Genomic DNA, 21,007 nt, shown 5'->3' with positions numbered 1-21,007 from the left:
CAGAGCCAACAGTCTTGCAAGGAAGAAAAGGCCACGTTCCGTTGTATGGCTTTAAGAGAATTTCTCGAGATATGTTGCCTATATCTACTATATTAATAGTATTACTCTAGTAATACGCGTACTTTAACTTACGGACCCAGAGTTTGCTTTTTCACAAATATTTTTTAAAATAAAAAATATTTCCGAACCAATGTCCAAAATTTACCACTCCACGATATTTTATTTGTGGCCAGTATAAATCACGTAGAGAACACAATATCCGCGTTGCAACACAGTGCACCTTTGTGCACTTGAACTCCTTCCTGATTTATGAGGCGGGAATATTTTTCTGGAATTGTTAGATATCGTGCAATTACATCATCCTCTTGGCGTTAGTCCTGGTTGCGCCTTCGTCTCTCTGGAGTGGAGTCTTATGTCCGCTTGTGACCACAATCCTAGATTGAGTAAGTCAGGTTTTTTCATGAAACGACCCCCGTCGGACCTTAATCTTGGTAGGGGAACCTAACCCATATATGCAGGGGGTCGGTTCACAAACGTTAATTAGACTTATGCCTTCGTGAAAGGGCTGGTCCTCACAAGGATTTTTCCCCTGCAGTCCAGTGTTGACTAATCAATAAATTAGTCAATGCTTTTGATGACTAGCTGTTGCCCGTAATTTCGTTCGCCGTAAAAGTTCTCCGAAAAAGCTCGTTGCCCCTTTGAGAAAATTTCGTCGAAATAATACAGATAGAAATTGTTAAATATTAAATTTTTAGCTTCTGTTGGTGTTATTAAAAAATCTGTACTAATATATAATCTAGGTATCTCCCCCATACCGATTCTTTGCCAATATTTTTAAGTACAAAAATCGGTCGGTTACTATTTTATTATATATTATATATAAGTATATAAGTACATTGCTCAAGTGGATTGATAATTGTTCTGATTATAACTAAAGAGCCCTGATTTTTTCTCTACATTTAAATTTAAGACAAAAATTGTTTTAACTTTTATTGGTTACTACGTAAATCGTTCCGTCATTCGCGACAACATGGCTTATAAAGACGACAATCCAACGAACTCGTGTCGAGTAAAACGGATTAGCCATCCTAGCGACTGGAGGCCCGCCAGTTCTCATTTACTGCGAAATTTTGCTGGTGAATCTGAGCTGAGACTACATCTTTCCGATCCACGACCCCTACATACTTCTTTCGCTTCATTCACTTTCATAGCACTCTTGCAAACTCGTTGATTTTAGGTGTTCCATTCGCTTGCGTTATTGTGTGACTGACTGACAGAGAACCTTCAGTCAAAAATCAAAACCACTAGACGTATGAAGCTTAAAACTGCGGGAGGTAAATTTTAAATCTGAATAATTGAACCAATTTATATGCTTGCTACTCTCATAGGTTAAATGACCTATGTAACTTTGGACTTTATAAAACCACTAGCGATCCGGCCTAGCTTGGAATGCGTAACATTTATAGATATATATACCTCCCTCAGAAAAACCTCTTTCCAACATGAACAAAATCCGTCCTCAACTTTCCGAGGAAAGCGTATACATACATACAGATAGAGAAAATACGGGCAACTTTATAAATCTACTGATGAACGCTTTAAACAATTGAATAAATTCATCAAGCACATTGTTTCATTCCAAACATACAATATTTCCCAAGCAAAATCGTTATTATTCATCTTCATTTCAAACCGTCCGTCTGTCTGTCACAGTCTTGACTTGCATTCCGTGCGGTGCATTTTCGTTTGCTGAATATAGAACCCTCGATACTTCACGCGGGAATGTCTCTACTCGCCATATCATGTCTGATGGTGTGACACATGGCACTGACAGAACTAAAATTGTCTTTTGTTTCATGAATTTTGTACAACAAGTACCTTATATTTTTGAAAGTATATTGTATTTTTTAATTTTTTTTAAATTTGTTGTTTCAGCGGCAAAGGAAATACATAATTTGCGAAAATTCCGGCTTTCTATTTCAGCTATCACCGTTTATGAGAAGACAGAAGGGCAGACAGCGGAGGTTTTTTAACAATAGACTTTTTTGCCTTAATGGCCAATAAACTAGCATTAATTTAATCGTGCTACATCCACGATTGCGTCAGTTAGTAAACAAATACAATCCTATCGGATTAAGTCGCGGGGTTGCATCAAATCCCTTTTAACGATATGTAGGTTCTGTTCACTCGATACACGGTTAAAAACATTTTATTTTATTCTACATTCATTTTTGTTTACAGCGAACGTACTACTTATATTAAAAATGCGAAAGTTTATAAGGACGTGTGTGTGTGTTCATTACTTTTTCACGCAAAAACTACTGAATATTTTTTTAGAAACTTTGCAGTAATATAGCTTAGATATTCGAATAACATAATAAGTTAAAATTAATAGAGGCGGGCGAAGTCGGCTAGTTAGCCAATAATTTTGTATTAATTTAATCTATCTACATAAACAACAACCCCATTGGATTTAGTCGCGGGGTTGTATCAAATCCCCATTTAACGATATTCTGTAGCTTCAACACGCTTGTATTGTGCATTCGATTGACAGTTAAAACGAGTAACATTTTATTCTACAGGCATTTCCGCTAAAAGCTAACTAAGTTTTACATACCTATTGCGTAATTGAATTTTTGTTCCACGAGTATGAAGAACGATCAAATGAAAATTGTTTAAAGTATTCTTCATTGTGGGATATTTTGAATCCGTTCTTAATTTTGCCATATCTTTTGGTTTCACAACATTGGTCGACGTGAAATAATATTCAACTGTCACATAGAAAAAGTGTAGTTGTACAATATCATATGTATGTTGTAATCTGTAGGTTACAACAATATAAGTAAAAATATACCTTAATACAAACAAACACAATGTCAAAATATATAACTCTCGGAACTGTTTTCAAAAATAATTTGCAAAGATTGCGCAACACTGAAACTTTGCCAGACGGCGATAAACAAGTTTAACTTAAGAATGATGTTTTCGACGGAACTCCTTCAAAGACTTGGGAATCCGGGATTTATGAAAAGTTGATGGTAGCCAGCATAATGGCGGTTCTCGGCTCGAGTGGCCAATTTGGATCGTTGAGGATAGTCGCGATGGAGTAGGTATCCTCTTTGCTATGTAGTTGTTCAAAATTGTTGTGAAGCATTTCTGTATCTTATTATTTCTATGGAAATATAAGTAAATAGGATAACATAATACAAATAATGATCGTTGTTATTTTACATACACAAATAATAGTCTAAGATCCGTCTGCAAAATCACTACGTTCATCGCGTAGTTAATCAAACTCACATTTTAACATACATTTATGAATAGGATAATACATAGATAATAGGGTGCCAGTCAATAAGTGGCCGCAAGTAATTTTAATTAAATTAATGTTAATTAATTTTCCAAAAAAATTTCGTTCACTTGTTTTTTAAATAAAATATCATCCACATCATAGAAATGTATGTAAAGAATTCGAAAATCAATGGGTGCCGTTACACACTCAGCCGCAACTACTACGCAGCCAGGTGTAAACAGGTAATATTTTGGTCTATTTATACGTTCATGTCGTACACGCATGTTTTTTATATCAAATTAAAGCTAATTTTTTTTTTAATATGATGATATATCGCTGCCTGTGAATAAATGGCCGCAAATTAAGGTTGCTAGCTGTTAAAAACTCGAGGTATCCGAGATAAAGTGAAAGAGAGTTAGCGCGTAACGCCACTTCTTAGACAAGGATGGCGAGTACCAGCTGTGCGAGTATTTGAAGCCATTGCGCACGCGTCAATAGATTGGGTTCTCAGCCAGCGATGCAAACAGTAATACGAACGACTTTACATTTACTTCAAAATTATAATTAAGTAATTAATATTCTGCAAAAAAAAAAATGAAAATAAGAAAATATTTATTTCATAATAAAACATTGTTTATTGATCAAGTAAAAATGAAAAAAGCGTACTTATAAAGAATAGAATTTTGAGTGTGTTTTATTTTTTTTACAAAAAAGATACTACGCATGTACTGTTGAGAACCCTATCTATACGCGTGCGCAATGGCTTCAAATACTCGCACAGCTGGTACTCGCCATCCTTGTCTAACAAGTGGCGTTACGCGCTAACTCTCTTTCACTTTATCTCGGATACCTCGAGTTTTTAACAGCTAGCAACCCTAATTTGCGGCCATTTATTCACAGGCAGCGATATATCATCATATAAAAAAAAAATTAGCTTTAATTTGATATAAAAAACATGCGTGTACGACATGAACGTATAAATAGACCAAAATATTACCTGTTTACACCTGGCTGCGTAGTAGTTGCGGCCGAGTGTGTAACGGCACCCATTGATTTTCGAATTCTTTACATACATTTCTATGATGTGGATGATATTTTATTTAAAAAACAAGTGAACGAAATTTTTTTTGGAAAATTAATTAACATTAATTTAATTAAAATTACTTGCGGCCACTTATTGACTGGCACCCTATTATCTATGTATTATCCTATTCATAAATGTATGTTAAAATGTGAGTTTGATTAACTACGCGATGAACGTAGTGATTTTGCAGCCGGATCTCGTACTATAATGTCTTTTTACCTTACAGGATCGACAGAGCTAGTACTTAGTCCCTAATAGTTTGACAGACGTTATACCTACGTACATATGTTGCTAGCCCATCGACTGAAGAAGAATCTCAAAATTTTCTGTGATTTCTCTTTAAAATACAAACTTTACTTTTATTGTTATAAAATTCCTGTTTTATTGGCAGAAATAATGCGCTACTGTAACAAACCTTTCAACAAATTTACATAATTCTATGGTAAACTATACCATCGGCATAATATTAAGGTTTTTGGCACTTGTCTTTGCTATGAATTAGTTCTTCAAAAATACGAATTCACAATACGTATTGAATTTTAAATTCAGAACTTGGAGTTCCAAATGACGTCACAGCACAAAAGCAATTTCAGCGTGTCATTTTTCACGGCCCATAATGTATTGCTCATGACGTGAGGAGAAAAAAACTGAATGCTAACGCCTTGGGAGCTCAGAGGGCTCTTGTAGACATGGGAGGTCGTATATCTTTTATTTTCTAAGGACCTGAATAGTCGCCGTCTTCCTGAAAAGATTCTGAGTACCTACATGTAGAAAGAGAGGTCATTGGCATATCTGCCGAGTCAATGCATTGGCGAAACCACGGATATATAACCTGGACACCAACACGAAACAAAGAAATTTACCTCTTCATCACTTTCTAATTAGACCAATTAGAAAGAGACAGAAAACGTCAAATACCTACATATATACTTTCAGATACCACCAATTAGTTAGTTTCCGACAAAAACAATTTCAATAACTATTCAAATAATTTCCTTTCAACTAAATTTCCGTATACATTTGAGTTGCGAACTAACATAACGACACATACTCGTTGCACAAAAAAAAAACATTTTTCAAATGTAAAATAACGAATAGTGCTGTGCTCAACGGGCGTCCTGTCGCAGCTTTTTTATATTTTTTTTACGCTATATGTGTCCGAACGCTTTGACATTTTCAGTAAGTAAAAGTTTTTTTGTCGCGCTTTTCAACTGCATAAGAATGTACATAACTAAGCCAAAGCTTAGCGGTAGCGATAAAGTTATTTCGATTTTTTTAATATCATTTTTAACATTACATTAATTCAGCCTTAATTATGTTGTGTTATATGCGTTATATCGATATTAACTCAGCACTTGTATATAACACCCTTACAGCATTGTCCTTTGTGAAAATAAGGGTCGGTTTTTTTGATCCTTTTCCAAGGAAAATAATAGAGCCTCCACATTTACATCCAATTAGAGAAAACTCCAAACGATTTCCTTTAGACGACAAATTTTCTTTTTAAGTATTTTTAATGGTAAATAAATTTTATTAACAACTCTCAATCTTTTTTAACAGATGTTAACGTCGTTTTTATCGTTTTTGCAGGCGGGCACAAAATATCTACTTTTGCTGGTTTATATGTTTGCAATAAATTTACGGGATGGTCGATAACATGCAGTGAAGTGATAGCCTATATATTTATTAAAAAAAAACACATATATAATCCCGACTCATGCAGGCTTAAACATCCTATAACTAAATAAATATAATTTTCTTTTCTTCCAGGTAAGCGCCAGTCCTTACCCGCATGGCATGTTAAGTAAGCGAGTAACTTTCTCATTGCCACGGTAAGCAATTTAGTATCGAGTTATTCAATGATTCGTCCCAAGACATGTTCCATAGACCACAGAAATCTAATATCGTAATCATGGTAGTTCAGACAGAATATTAATACAAAATTTTAAATACAGATTTTCAATAGTATATATACCCACCAATTAAGATTTCTATGGACGAAACACTTAAATGTGGTGATGGGTCTGTTCTGTGTTTTAATTGGCTAAGAACAATTTTCCTAACCTAGATATATTTTTTAAATTAAAATTGTATTGGATCGCGACCGGTCATCTTTTTCAATGATTTAATTAATATTTTGTGAATCGAAGAGTAATTCACAAAGTTTGCAAAACACATTGACTAGAAGGTGAATGTGTTTTGCAAACTTTGTGTGTAAAAGACTTTGGTAACAAAAATTTATATTTTTGATAAAAAAAACTTCCTGAAACACTAAAAAGTATAGCAACTTTAAAATAATAAGTTGGGAAAGGTTCACGTAGCCAATTGTTGGTTTAATACTATTGTGTGGTGTTAACTTGAGTATCCACGTAATTAATTATAATGGGTGATATTGTGTTGTCTTTTTTATACGAGTATATTTGATCCGAGGGGTATATGTATGTACGTAGTACGGTAATCTTTAACGAATTAATTTAACAATATGAAAGAGGAGTAAGTGTCTTATCATTAACACATAAACCCTAGAACTCTAATCAATAAAAGTATCTTACAATATGACAGTTGCAGTTTACAGTATGAATCAGTATTTAATTTCGGACATTATTTTATAAGCGTTGATACACACTACTCAAATCTTCATTTATATAAAACACTTCTATTAGGTACTAAGTGGCTGACAGACAATTACAGCCCAAATCGTCCTGTCAAGAAGTTTGAAATTTGTCATGTCACGTCCTTATGTGACGTAGGGGTGCAATATGAGAGGATTTCCCAAAATTCCCGCTGCCACAGAAGTTAAAGGGATTTTTAGTTTTACGCGGGCGGAGTCGCTGGTGTTTTCTAGTTCTTTATAAGCGCATTAAACATCATAGTTTCCGTAATACCCTAGCGTAGCATACCGTCAACAGAATTATTTAACTTGTCTATGTAAACAACTTTGAGAGTACAAAACGGTAGAGCCGCCGCCATGTTTACACGGCAAATTAAATTGTACGTGCGTATAAATTTATTTAGATTTAGGGGAGTTAAAATTTTATGTTTGACTATCACGTAAGCGTAAATTAACTGTCACATAGTTCTTTGTTAAATTAAAAAAAGGAATGAAATTATATACTATTGGTGACTACAATCGCGAGTGATGTCCTGCTGTTAGATTTTTTAAATATACAATCAAAAGCTTCATTTAAAATAGCTGTTAATTACATATAATTTAAGAAATTTCTTAATATAAGCGCTTTCCAAACCCAAGCTCTAATGACGCTTCCCTTGCAGATTTTAAAAGTCGATGAAGGAAAAAGTGTTGGCGCTGGCTACCCAATAAGAGATGAGGATGTGAAATGTGTCTGTGTAAATATGAAAGATAAAAAAAAATGTCAAATTCAACTCCTAGAGATCTGAATAACAACGCAAACACAGATACCTGTGGCATATTTAAGAATTTGCATTCTTCACATTTCCAATCTCTCGTCCAGATGCAACGTACATATAATTCGATTGGGATTGAATAAATATGAGAAAACCCGACGTTACAAGTAATACAAACACGGAATCATTCAGGATATTGCATTCGGGCCGCACCGCTGTAGTGCAAGCTTGCTTTGAATGCGGGCCTGGAAATGTGGGATAGGCACTGGATAGGAAATCAACCGATTACTGTATTGAATAGACGTGTTTTTTTAGCCTTCCGTACGTAAAAAATAAAAACTGCCAGCTGGTGCTCTTCCCGCGCAAATTGTAAAAGTAAATAAAAAAAAAATGGCTGACAAAATTTGATATTTTCGTAAGCCAGTAACGCTGTTAATAACGTCACCTTATAAATACTGTTTTAAATAATCTTAACGTTATGGAACTTTGATTCTTGGAAAAGTTTAAATCTTTATACAATTATTTGACGTACTTAATATTCTTGTCTTTTATATGATGTCAATATTATAATATCCCCCGGAACAATGTGGGTGACAAACTAGTATGTTAATGATCAACTTTCTATGCAATATGCAGGCCGTACTTTCATCGTTGTTGTACAAAATATATAGGTTACGGATATAAAGGAGTTTGGTTAAGAATACCCTTAATAGATGAGCTTGCATGAAATAATTGACGAATGTAGATGTAGATGAAGCGGAAGAAGTATGGGTAACAAGTGGAAAGACGTAGTGTCTGCCTTCCTATACGGAAGAGAGGCGTGATCATATTTATATAAAGCGAGTTAAATAAGCAAATATACAAGGTGAACGTAAGAAGTCGAATGCCAAGACGAACGCACCTTGATCGGTAGTCCCTGCCCATTATTTCGGGAAAGAATTGTGATGTAGTTACCTCTTGTTAGTCCTTATGTATTCTGCGTTGGTACGGCCACGTCTTGTCTTGCGGCGTCCTGCAGACTATCTGGGGAACAGATACGTGACCATACCGCCTCCAGCCGAAACCCACCTAGGCTCTTCTACCTAGAAGGGGCAGGGCAAGAAATCCTGGCATAACGGGAAATGCGAGAATAGTCTGAAGGCAGACACCGGGCCCCGAAGCACTGCTGTGGAGGATACAACCGGGAACACACAAAGATAAGAGAGAGTCTTGTATGTATGTTCATATATATAAGAATAGTGCCGTGTGGTTCCCGGCACCAATACAAAAAAGAAAAGGACCACTCCATTTCTTTCCCATGGATGTCGTAAAAGGCGACTAAGGGATAGATTACATACTTGTGATTCTTTTTTTAGGCGATGGGCTAGCAACCTGTCACTATTTGGATCTCAATTCCATCATTAAGCCGAGCAGCTGAATGTGGCCATTCAGTCTTTTCGGGACTATTGGCGTTGTCTACCCCGTAAGGGATATAGACGTGGCTATTTGTATGTATGTATGTATATAAGAAGAAATGAGTTATTTTACTGTCCCTTCGTGTTTTGTATCAGCTGAGCGTCACAGGATGCGTCGCCCCCGCCACATTGTGCAACTTAGATAATATCGACTAAACTCCGTAGTAAGTGCATTGTTTCGGCGTGGGCTGACGTGTGCTCGTCTGGTTGAACATGTTAAAATAGATAACGTGACATGAAGTTCATGTAATGAATATAAACTTAGCTGGGAAATTTGCAATATGTACACCAACACGATGATGGAAAATAAAAATGGGTATTGGTAGACTAACATCAACAATAATCATTATATTACAGATAATTTTGAAAATTTTCCTGGGAAAACATGCATTACTTAAGTTGTGTTTTACCTTCTTTGCCTTGATATTATCAATCTCAAAAACTTACTCGTATGTCATAATATTAATGGAAATATCATCTATCGTTCGAGCTATAGAAAAACAGCCAAAAAGATCGCTGTTGTACATATTACACAAATCAATATAGTAACTGAACATGGCCTGTCAGTAAGTGAAGACCGTTAACATTTATAATAACATACATACATACATATAATCACGTCTATATCCCTTGCAAAACTGAAAGGCATCGTTCAGCTATTTGGCTTTAAGATAGAATTGAGATTCAAATAGTGACAGGTTGCTAGCCCATCGTCTAAAAGAAGAATCCCAAGTTTATAAGCCTATCCCCTTAGTCGCCTTTTACGACATCCATGGGAAAGAGATGGCGTGGTCCTATTCTTTTTTCTATAAGTGCTGGGAACCACACGGCCCATTAGGAATTAATTATAATTAATTCTTAAAAACTCGACCAAGAACTTAACATCTCTTACAAGCGTCAACAGTAAAATCCTTATTCAAATCAATTTTGCATTAACAGCATTTAGCAGAATTTCGCTCATTAGATATATCTCAGCCATTATCTAGCGGCATAATAAACTCATTATACCCCGCTTTAAGCACAGATTGGAGATATCACAACTTAGCATGAACTTTGCAATGACGACATGCAAGTTAGGTACCACGTTTCATGTGAATTTAACCTTATACGCTTTATACGAGTATTCTTACCTAGTTTCAAGAGTATGTCCTAAAGGTTAAGTTAGTGAATGAATAACCTTTTCCGTGGCACTGTCTACAAAGGTATAACACATTCTAAAACTGATAGGTTTAGTCACGCCGCAGTATCACATAAGTCAATGGTCATGCCTCTTTCTCAGAGGGGTAGGCAGAGTTACATTCTTCCACTTGCAAAGATCCGTGCTCGTCGGTGTAGGTTACTGAATTTGCACCTCTTTCTACCTCAACGAAGAGTTCGTGCAGGCCTTCCTCTTCTAACGTTCCCATTTATACTAGCTTCGTATATGCCATGTGGTTTCCGGCACCTTAGAATAAAACCATTCCATATCTCTCTCTTGGATGTCGTAAAAGGCGACAAAGGGATAGGTATATAAACCTAGGATTCTTGTAGCCGATGGGCTAACAATCTGTCACTATTACTATCTCAATTCCATCATAAAGCCGTATGGCTTTGTGATGGATTTTAATCTTTTATCTCGGCTCTGACTACCCCGCAAGGGATATAGACGTGACTGTAAGAATTATGTATTCATCATTTGGCATCCTCTATCTTCCCTTATTATATCCTCTTTCATTCGTCGTCGGTCTGTGTCGTCGCCTATTTCTGTCTTTACAACACAAGTTGCCTCAAGCCTTCTCCAGTTGACTTCTTTTCTCTTTATCTTTAGTAGATTTGATATCATCAAGATATCTTATTAAATTGTAGAAGTTAAATTGAAATTATTTCCAAAAAAATCCTGGAACACTACTATTGGTCCAAGTAGTATGACGTCACTGCACATTCATGTAAATGTATCAGATCGGTTTCGCTTATCTTAATCCACGCAGCCGGCAAAAATAATCCCTTGATATAACATGGAGTTGTTTGACTATGGAGTAGGCAAGATGTAAGCTGTTTAAAAATATCAAATTGAGTTCTGCTGTGGCCGTTTCGAATGGAAGTCTTAAGAAATTAAGAAAAACAAATAATAAATCAAAATTTTTTACCGTACAAACACACATATCACATGTATTTACATTGTCACAAGACTCTGAAAGCGACGTGGCTGGAATTTTTAGAAAATTAACACCCTGAATTTGAATGACTAAACGATAAAAGCACAAGTGCGATTAAATTTTCCAACGCAGATTTTAATTATGCATTGCGGGCAACCATATATACTTAACCTAATCATAATCTTGTATTTCGCGGTTGTTTTTAGGCTTTAAAACTGATTTTTAAAAGTAAATCATAAAAACAATAAAACATTGAAAACATTGTCTCCTGAAGCACATTTCATTTTGAATGTGAGCTCTATATATTTCATTTCAATGGCTGCAATATGGTTTCAGATCGTAAATTCAGAGATTAAGCTGTGAATTGTGATCTGTTTTATTGCACTGGTGACTCGGCGGCCAACTCTGGTGGTGAACGATGATCGTTTCTGAAATTCTGCTGCGTTTTCGACCATTGCCAACTTGTATCAGTCCAACAGGAGCTCATATGATGATTATATTGCAATACATTCAATATGAGAAAATGAATAAATTGTTACAAACTTCTGAGCTCTCTAATAGCACCTAGAATATTAACGTCTAAGATCTTCTAAAGTGGATATTCAAGGACTGTTCAAGTACATATTTTAGACTGTTCCTTGTACATTCCTGTCGATTTGGAATTACTAAAAGAATCTGTTATAGATTTCTTCTCTGTGGTAATGTTTAATTATTTTTCTTTTATATTTTATCTTGAATTTGATCTTTCGTCGGTTTTTATAAAACATTTTATGTACAATTTACACAGTTCAATCTTCATGTTTTATCACTGAATAAGTATTTAAAAATGTATTGATCATATATCACGTGTCCTCTGAGCATATATTTATACAAACCGAATTTGATTTGTGTATGAGATGCTTCGAGGAACCATCTCGGCGTTGAAAACAATAAGCGTGTGGGCAGAACTAAATATTTATACTCGGTAACAAGAGCCGTCTTTCAAGTGTAGACTTTAATATCTAATGCTTACGCATATTATGAAGTACAGAATAATTTTGTGCTTATATCATTAATGCGAAAGTCTTTGTCGGTCACGGTTTAACATCTGGACCGAATTAAGTGAAATTTTGGATTAAAATTTGATCAACTGAAGGCTGCTCTTTTATTTAAATTTCTTTTTGAACTTTTTATAATCTTATAGCGGCGATGTACTAAGGACTCTTGGTTATATACTTACAGTCAACGGTAGAGAAATATGACCCCTATGGTTACTTACAAAACTATTTATCTGCAGTTGATTATATATTTTGATTGCATACCTTCACATTCAGAAAGATTCAATTCTACATTTTGATTGCATACATTCAGGCTTAATCAGACAAACAGAGCCAATTGTCTTGAGGAGACTGAAAGGCCATGTTCAGGCTACATGGCTTTTTAGTCATTAATTAAACATCTTGCGCCTCGTAAAAACTACGATAGGTCAATGACCTCCGTCAGATATCTATAAACGTATAACATAGTATATGTAAACAGTATAGGACATTATTACCACGTGTCGTGTATGCCCGGCGCTAGTTTTTGATAAAATTGGCACATACTGGCAGACAGCCAATCTCAAAGTGTGGCAATGCTATGAGAATATACGGAATCAATACTTTATAAGAGTAGGAGTATAGAAAGGCTTTATAACTTCTTTGTTAAGAAAAGGAAATGCCGGGGTACTGTTAATGAATCCCCAATTTATGATCCCAGAAATTTATGTCAGTAATTTTTTTATAACAATTCTTGTAACATTTGTTGAATTTAGTGCCATGGCAACCTTGTTCGTTATTCAAATATGAGTTTATATGAGCCGCCTGCGCCGTTTTCCGTCATTGCCTCTCCATATATGGAAGCTGAACGGAACAAGCTTTTGATTTGATATTTATTTTTCTTTTATTTCACAAGAGAAAAACTTGTTTACAATCATTCAAGTGTTGTTGAGGAATAAAAAATGAATTCAATTTTATTAACTCCCACGCTTTTGATTTCTTGAGAATATTAATTTAAATGTTTTAAATGATCAATTTGTGTATCAATAAGAGTAATACATAGGTACCTGAAAAGGCAACTTGGTATTCTTTCTTTTCAAACAACTACACTATTTCTAAATGTCGTCATTCCTAAACGTGGTCTTAAAATTATGTGACTATTGCTTCTGTCTACCCCAAAAGATACCTTATATGTGGAAAAGTTTGTTGCTTATATATGTATAAGTATTTTGATAAGCGTAGTATATAAGCCTCAGTCTGACATATTCCGTCGGCTTTACATTATAGCTATTCAATCATTGATCATGTATATTCATACCTATGTTACTAATGATTTTATTAGGTAATGTAACTAACATATAAGGAATAGTTTCCCATGAACTATGGAATTGTTAGGTCGACGCAGAATGATTGATAAGCCTTAGTGGCCGACAAGATTATTAGAAGTACTGAATATGTATGAACTACGTTTATATAAATAAGGAAATTCAAACCAAAGTCAAGCTTCTTAGCTTCACTAATGATAGTTTTTTACAATAAGATTTGCTTCTCCAACTGGTCTGGTCTGGTTACTCTTTCACACCGTGCTGTTATTTTCTCAATTCCTTTTTCTCTCAAGATATTTTTAAAAAGCTAGTTCATCATCATTCTCCTATAATTAATTCCGGTTGCATCCCATTTGAACAGGAGTCCGAAGTTGCATGTCCATTGTCCCTCACCTTGGGCCTCATCTTGCTTACCATCAGTCAATAGAGATTAAACGCTCGAACTCAACATAGCATTAATTGGATCACTGTGCAATGAGTAACACTTTAGAAATACCAATGCAGCACCTGCATGTTGCACCATCACAGTTCCCTTGACCTGTGGTAATTAAACCTACGCACTATACTTTGTTTACCATCGTTATGGTTCGAGATTCATCTATGATTTATTAATGACTAGTTGTCGTCTGCGAATAGTATATATCCTTTTTCGTACACATTACGAGTAAATGCATATAAAATTTCTAATATGTATGTATATTCAGTGATCCAATTGTGTGGTGCCACTCAAACAAACACATTTATTTGCGCATATAAATTATATTTGTTAGGACTACCTGTCCTCCGCACCTACCTACTTACGTGTGAAATTAACAACTTTAACAAAATAAATGAATAATAAATAGAACTAAGACACAAAAAACAAAGAATGTGGAAAATCTTTAGAAAATACAACCGAACTTCTTACAACACAAGCAAAACACTCGAGAAATGATTTGTCAAAGATTACAAGTGTGACAATATGGAGAGCAGTCGGGTTGTCCACAAAGGCATTAGCATAGCAAAGGATTCCCTGATTTGACTATAAATAACCAGGTGCCAGCCCACACAGGAGTCAACAGAATGACGCAGAATTCTATCACTGGCTTCGGAATATTATTGTATTATTTTACAACTAGTATTTTCGTCTCTTCCGTGAGAAGAGTCTTTCTCAAAAAGTTCTAAAAGTAGATAAAATGATGGATTGACTATACCTAAGCAATGAATGACACTTTTTATATGTCGGTGAAGTTTTATTATTTGTTACTTACAAAACGTACTTTCCCTTACTTAACTTTTTTCCCACCAGTTATTACACACGTCAGTTTTATTACAAGTCAACGTTAACAAAATCAACGTTAAATTGAAATGCCCTTCAATATTGTCAACTAAATTGTAACTGAAGACCGGAAAGACAATGGACTTTAAATAAAAAACAAATACAGTTGTCTTCACGCCATAACCAGAATTAACAATTCAGTGGTATGCGAATCAAAAGTAAGTTATAAAATGTTTATCATTATCCATAAAAGTCCTGTCGATTACTACTTCTCGTAGTGTCGGGCCAATTTGCAATATCAACACGTAAAAGGAGTGCCAATAATCTTTCAATAAAAATGTTTGTGTGAGTCATAATCATAATTCATAACAGTGGCCGACCTCTGAGCCGTTTTATTTCCTATATGATCACGAACATTGTCAATTGTACTGGTAAAATTGATAATGACTGGAAATGTTTTCTTGGCGTGATCTCATAATGTTGTAAGTAAAGCTTGTCCAATATTTTCATTGACGAGTTTTTATTTTATTTGTAAATCGCAAAAATCGGTCAAAGCTTTACGTTGGTGTTATTATATCTTCTCATTCTTATCCCTATTCTCTGATATTCATTCTATCGTATCATTTTAACCAGTCATGTTTATTCTTTTATTAGGTGTTTTAATCAAATTCAGTAGTAAACAATTTGCAAAATTTAATATTCCTAGTTTGATCGCTTTAGTCTTAAAAGACTTTTAGAAGTAAAGTCTCATTCGTATCTAGACGTGATTGTTGATTTCTATTGCATGGCATTTTCCCACGTCCATTAGAAATTATGAATGACTTCCCTAGAGTTATAAACCTTGCGTTCTCAGTCCTGAGGCCTCGCTTATCACGACCAATACACCTTTTGTGGCTAACTAACTTAATAACTGCATTGATAATAAAAATATTACATGTTGCAATTACTTTTCTAAATTAATGATGGTTAGTTATGTTTTCCATTTCATCACATCCTGCCTTTTTGTGCCTTTGCTCTTTCTTTACTATATGATGTTAAAATTTATTTTGACATATTGTTACCCATTTCGTATTTGGAATAATCATTATCAAACGCACGTTACTGTAATTAAACATTAAACATTCTTTTTAATCTTATTTAAATATATAAAAAACATTTTTGATGAGTCTAATTTTAGTGCGATGTTATTGTAGAGTTGGTAGGTAAACTTGATTTAGTTGGTTGGTAAGACTGAATTCAATGCATCCAACTCATTTGAATAGGTTCAGAATTCCAATTAAATTACATATCCAGTTTCCCAGAGTTAGTCACCTAATTTGAATCTTTGACCTTCCATTTGTATTCTGGTCTTGAATATTGTGCAGTGATTAGCTTTTTTTGCATATAAATAGCAGAGTTAGTGTACAAAGAACTTAATATTTCCGCTACTTTGTGATATTAAACTACCCATTTCAACTTTGTCAGTCATATGGTCATTATGATTACGCGTCGTCCTTGTCCGTATATTTTGAACCACGAATGAGTCTATAAACATGAGATAATAGCATCCTAAATATACAAACTGAAACATGCTGACGTGCAGCTGGCTTGCATGCCATTGAGCTGTAAATGAAATGACATTTCACAAAACGAGCCACTTTTTTATTTATATTTATTCAGATAATGATTTGTAAATCGTCCTTGACTATATCGAGCCTTATGAAATTTACACCTCCACAGAAAAATTTTACTTTCTGCGTTTGTCCCTTTCACTCATCAGGTCATGTTAAAGGTGTGAATAGCGTAGATGATAAAGGTGAATGATGCGTGCGCGAAGTTCCGTCTGTCTCCAGCCAGTCTCAGATCGCTGCGCGCGCGGCGCGGTCTGCTTCATACGTAGGCGTCCGCTTCGATATTTGAATAACGATGCGATCTTTCCGAATTCGAAATTGAAATACGAAGTTTATCGATTCTAATTTGTAAAGTGTTTTGTGAATGGTGATTTAAGATTTCAGTAATAACATATTTATAAAATTTACCAGTTATGATTCTCGGACCAAACTTATTGTTGTCATAGTTTACCACATGATTTTGTTAATATGTCAACTTCTACAATTTAATTATTTTAGCACCGTAAAATTTTTATTCCATTTCGTTAATTTCAAACTCACTTCTTGTTAAAATATTCTCATGTTTTACTGTCATCATTAAAAAACTTTTTGCCGATAGTTTTTGCGATGTAAATTCTGCGAACATCAAAACAAAGGATGGATAAATATTTCGAATAAAATTCTACAACATCGGAAGAGTATCTTTGTAGAGTTTAGTTCGTCTATCTTGTTTGCGGCGTTCGGAAATAGAATGAGACGTTTTAACTATACTAGACGTCTCCCTAACGGACGCACTTTTAGAATTTGTTTATAATTAAGAGGGGACTGACATGCGGCATAAAGTCGTTAATGATTCCATTAAGAATCATTAAAATTCTTACAAAATTAACTTTTAAATAAGTTACTAAACGTTATATTTAATTGATCATATGAGATTGATAAAAGCCATCCTAACTACGAAGTTACTAAATGCCGTTTACTAAGTGAAGTCTGGACCTAACTTCGGAACGAATAGCTTCACATTTTCCATGTATTTTGTCATATATTTTATAATTAATTCACCTACAATTCTTTGTCAAGATACTTCTACATGATCGTATATATGATCTCTTGCAAGATGTCATAGGGAAAAAGTCTTATTTCCTTAAAGTCGTTTTAATTAGAAGAAATGTGAGACTCACATCGTATCGATGTAATCATTGTCCCAATGTTTATTGACATGATTGTGGTTGAAACTATCCATCGAATTAAAGAGAAAGGCCACTAATAGAATAATCGCTTCAGTAAGTTTTGTTGGTATTTTTTTACTAAGACAAACGATGTCAGTAATTGTCCCTATGAAATTTATTGGCATCTGTCTTGTCCAACCTTCTTATTACTTCACAGCCGTTGTAGTAATAAAATTTGCAAATGTAAATTAAACGACTACAGACATTATAACAATAGGCAATTCTTGAGTTCAAAAAGCTTCTCGATTGAAATTAATACATCTCGTTCTCTTGATATTACGTCTCTAGGGCAAGACAATTTATATCAATTCATCGCTCTGTCCCCAAAACTAAGATCATCTTATAGTTCCTCATTCTATTTCCAACGACACTTTTCATCCACAGAAAACTCTACGATATCATTAGTTATTCATATTTATGTGCTCGTGTTGTTAAACAAGTATTTAGTCTACGCTGACTCACATTCTAGGATTAAACTTACTGACTAAGAAGTTAACTGTATCGTGTTACAAAACTGATCACACGCATTTGACAATTTCTTTTTTAAAATAAGGAAGAGCTTTGACGTTTTTATTTTTGTTGAGTGTTGATTTGGCAAAGTTTCTCAGCCTTCGATAGGAGGCTGTCATAGTTTTGATGATAGTATTATTACCAGTGTTACGGCTGATTGTATATTGGAACTTTCTTATATATAGTCCTTGTACTTATATTGTCTACTATAATAAAGTGTGGATAATTTAAAATGGACAACCGCTACTTATTTAGCTGGTCTAAAGCTACTTTTTGTAACTTTAGACCAGCCATGTTTTTCTAACCTTACTTTTATCGTAAGGTTAGAAAAACATGGTCTATAATATTCGCGTACTTTGATATACATATTTCTTTTTTTTAATTTGTTCCTTGCCTTTAGCTTATATGTACGAGTATAGGTAGGTACAGTTTGTGTGAACAAAAATTTTGTTATTAAACTATTTTCTGTGTATAAACAAGGCAATTCAAATTATATTCATTTATGCTATAATACTTTGAAATCTTTGCTTTTGCAAGGAATCGAGAAAATTGAACTACTTTGCAAGCGAGATAAGTTGAGCTTCATCTCAATAATAATAACACTAACGCTGTATTTCTTTGTAGATACAATCCAACTTGAACTTTCTTTTCAGCGGGATTAAGCGGCGCCTTAGTTCTTGCAATCACTTTTTAGATTGATCTCGTCTTCTGTTTCGGCACTTTCATGATAAACTTTATCTGTAATTTTATTTTCAAATGTAGTATAAGGGTTCATATAAAGATTATTATCATAGAAAGTTGCATATTCTGGTAATGAAATTATGTGGTCATTTTTTATAATTTTTTGCCGTATTTTCTAGAGTATCTTTAATCATCTGCTCATCAGTAAGATTAAGTATATTTTTACATGCAAAACAACGTTTATACCAGACTTGTTGTTTAAAATGTAAAGAAGATCGTTAAGCATCATTGCTGTCTTAAAGATCACTCTTGTCATTATCATTTTGCTTACTTTTTTATAATTTTTATCTTCCACTTACATCTAAAATTAATTTGACTTTTACAGGCGATAATTTTTTTACCGCTGAATTTAATAAAGAGGAGAATAACTTCTATTTTTATACAAATTAGGAAAAATAAAACTGTTATCTAAATACAAAGTATTGCCATTATGCAATAAACATGCGACATAATATAAATAAATAAAGGCACTTTGTCTTATTCTTATCTCGCGACCTTATTTACGGTACATTGTTACTTTTAATTAATTGGTTTCACACGATAGTATCACAACTTTTATAAAATACTTATTTTCTTATCTCACTATATATATTTCCTTAAATTAACTTGTCGGAATTAAAAAATTCTTATAACTCAATTAATACGCACTACTTACTTCATGATCAAGTCAGTCTACTATCTCTAAAAAACAACAAAATGTCGTTTTAAAACAAGGTTTATATTGGACAAGAAATCGACCTATACTTTTTTTGTTATTACGCACCGTGCAGAAATTGTGGAAAGTTGGTTGGACAAGTAAAAAAATAAAATATTCTTCTCGAGGAATGCGAGTATAAAAACCATATTTACTTGGTATCTGGTTAAGTAAATGTATTTTAATTACACATCATTTTGAATTCGCGTTTATACGTGGCTCCGCCGTTTACCTTTGCCAATGAAAAATAATCACAATTTTATGCTTTAAGCTAAGGCTTGAGGTTTTTTCTTTTATGTTTAGTTCCTTACTTTGAGTTTTATAATGAATGAGGTATAAATTCTTTCTCTCATCTTAATCAATATCTAGCCATAGCGGTATACAATTGTATTCCTTATAGGGGTGCTCTATTCATAATCTCAATCTGTAAGCGAATCTTACAGGCTAAGTACTTCAGTCAATTCAGTCAGTAATCACTTAGCTTTATAACCTCAAATTCATTCACATTCATGTCCTGGTACTTAAAAGTTGATGTCCAATCCGCCAAATTACAAGCACATCGACCAACATGACTCATTTCGTCTTTATAGCGTGATTAAACCTCTATGTCTACGTCTAACAATATAATACGTCCCAAATGTTGAATCTTACATATCAAGAGATAGAGATCTAAATGTTTTTCGACTGTCATTCTATCGTTGCTCCCAATTTGAACCGTATCCATTAACTGAATTGGTACAAGCGGGTTTTCAGCTCTTTCTTTGTATACAATTACATTTTCAAATTAATTATTGTAGTAGGTATAAACAATTTAATGTTTCTTGGAAATGACGATTGACTAATTTGTCCATTCTTCATTATAATCATTGAATTTAAAATTGTTGGTCTTCTTATATAATATTCTTATATACTATTTCGCCGAAATTTATTTTTATAATGTTGTTTACCGACACAATGATTTTAATAATCTTCATGTTTTCATTCCGTTGTGATTCCGGACTAATTACTGGTTGTTCAATATTTAAGCTGTATTCATTTACATCGCCTGAGGCTTTTGTTTACTGCTATTAATTTGTGTGCTTAGCAATTGGCTTGTGAAATTGCTTGCTAGCCTCGCCTGCTTTGTTAATTTCATCATTGATTACGTGATATCCACTTAACAACAACGAAACTGTATGAAGAAGTAAAATCAGTGATCCGCTTGTCTTCTAACTTAACTTCCTTCTTTTTTCTTTTTGTACGATATCGAAATGGGATTCTTATTGGGTTCGTTTTACATAAAATATCATGATCATGGGTTCTGGATTGTTTCAC

General features: G+C 34.1%; 1 protein-coding gene across 7 annotated transcripts in view; it reads left to right on the top strand.

The window, feature by feature from the left end:
* The window catches only part of LOC106135942 (focal adhesion kinase 1), a 120,572-nt gene that overhangs the window by 55,074 nt on the left and 44,491 nt on the right, over nucleotides 1–21,007 (top strand). For 2 of the 7 annotated variants that reach the window (XM_060951115.1, XM_060951114.1), the window contains exon 3: nucleotides 6,147–6,208. The exons of 3 other annotated variants lie outside the window; for them this stretch is intronic. In XM_060951115.1, coding sequence (XP_060807098.1) covers nucleotides 6,174–6,208 — 35 coding nt within the window. In that variant the 5' untranslated portion in view covers nucleotides 6,147–6,173. Of the gene's footprint in view, nucleotides 1–6,146; nucleotides 6,209–16,771; nucleotides 16,924–21,007 lie in introns of those variants that run through there. 2 more of the 7 variants (XM_060951108.1, XM_060951109.1) reach the window with 2 other exon arrangements.

Source organism: Amyelois transitella, chromosome 24 (genome assembly GCF_032362555.1).
Source record: "Amyelois transitella isolate CPQ chromosome 24, ilAmyTran1.1, whole genome shotgun sequence".
NCBI classification, from domain to species: Eukaryota; Metazoa; Arthropoda; class Insecta; order Lepidoptera; family Pyralidae; genus Amyelois; species Amyelois transitella.
Note: the sequence above shows the minus strand (reverse complement) of the source record. Positions and strands in the feature narration are given on the sequence as shown.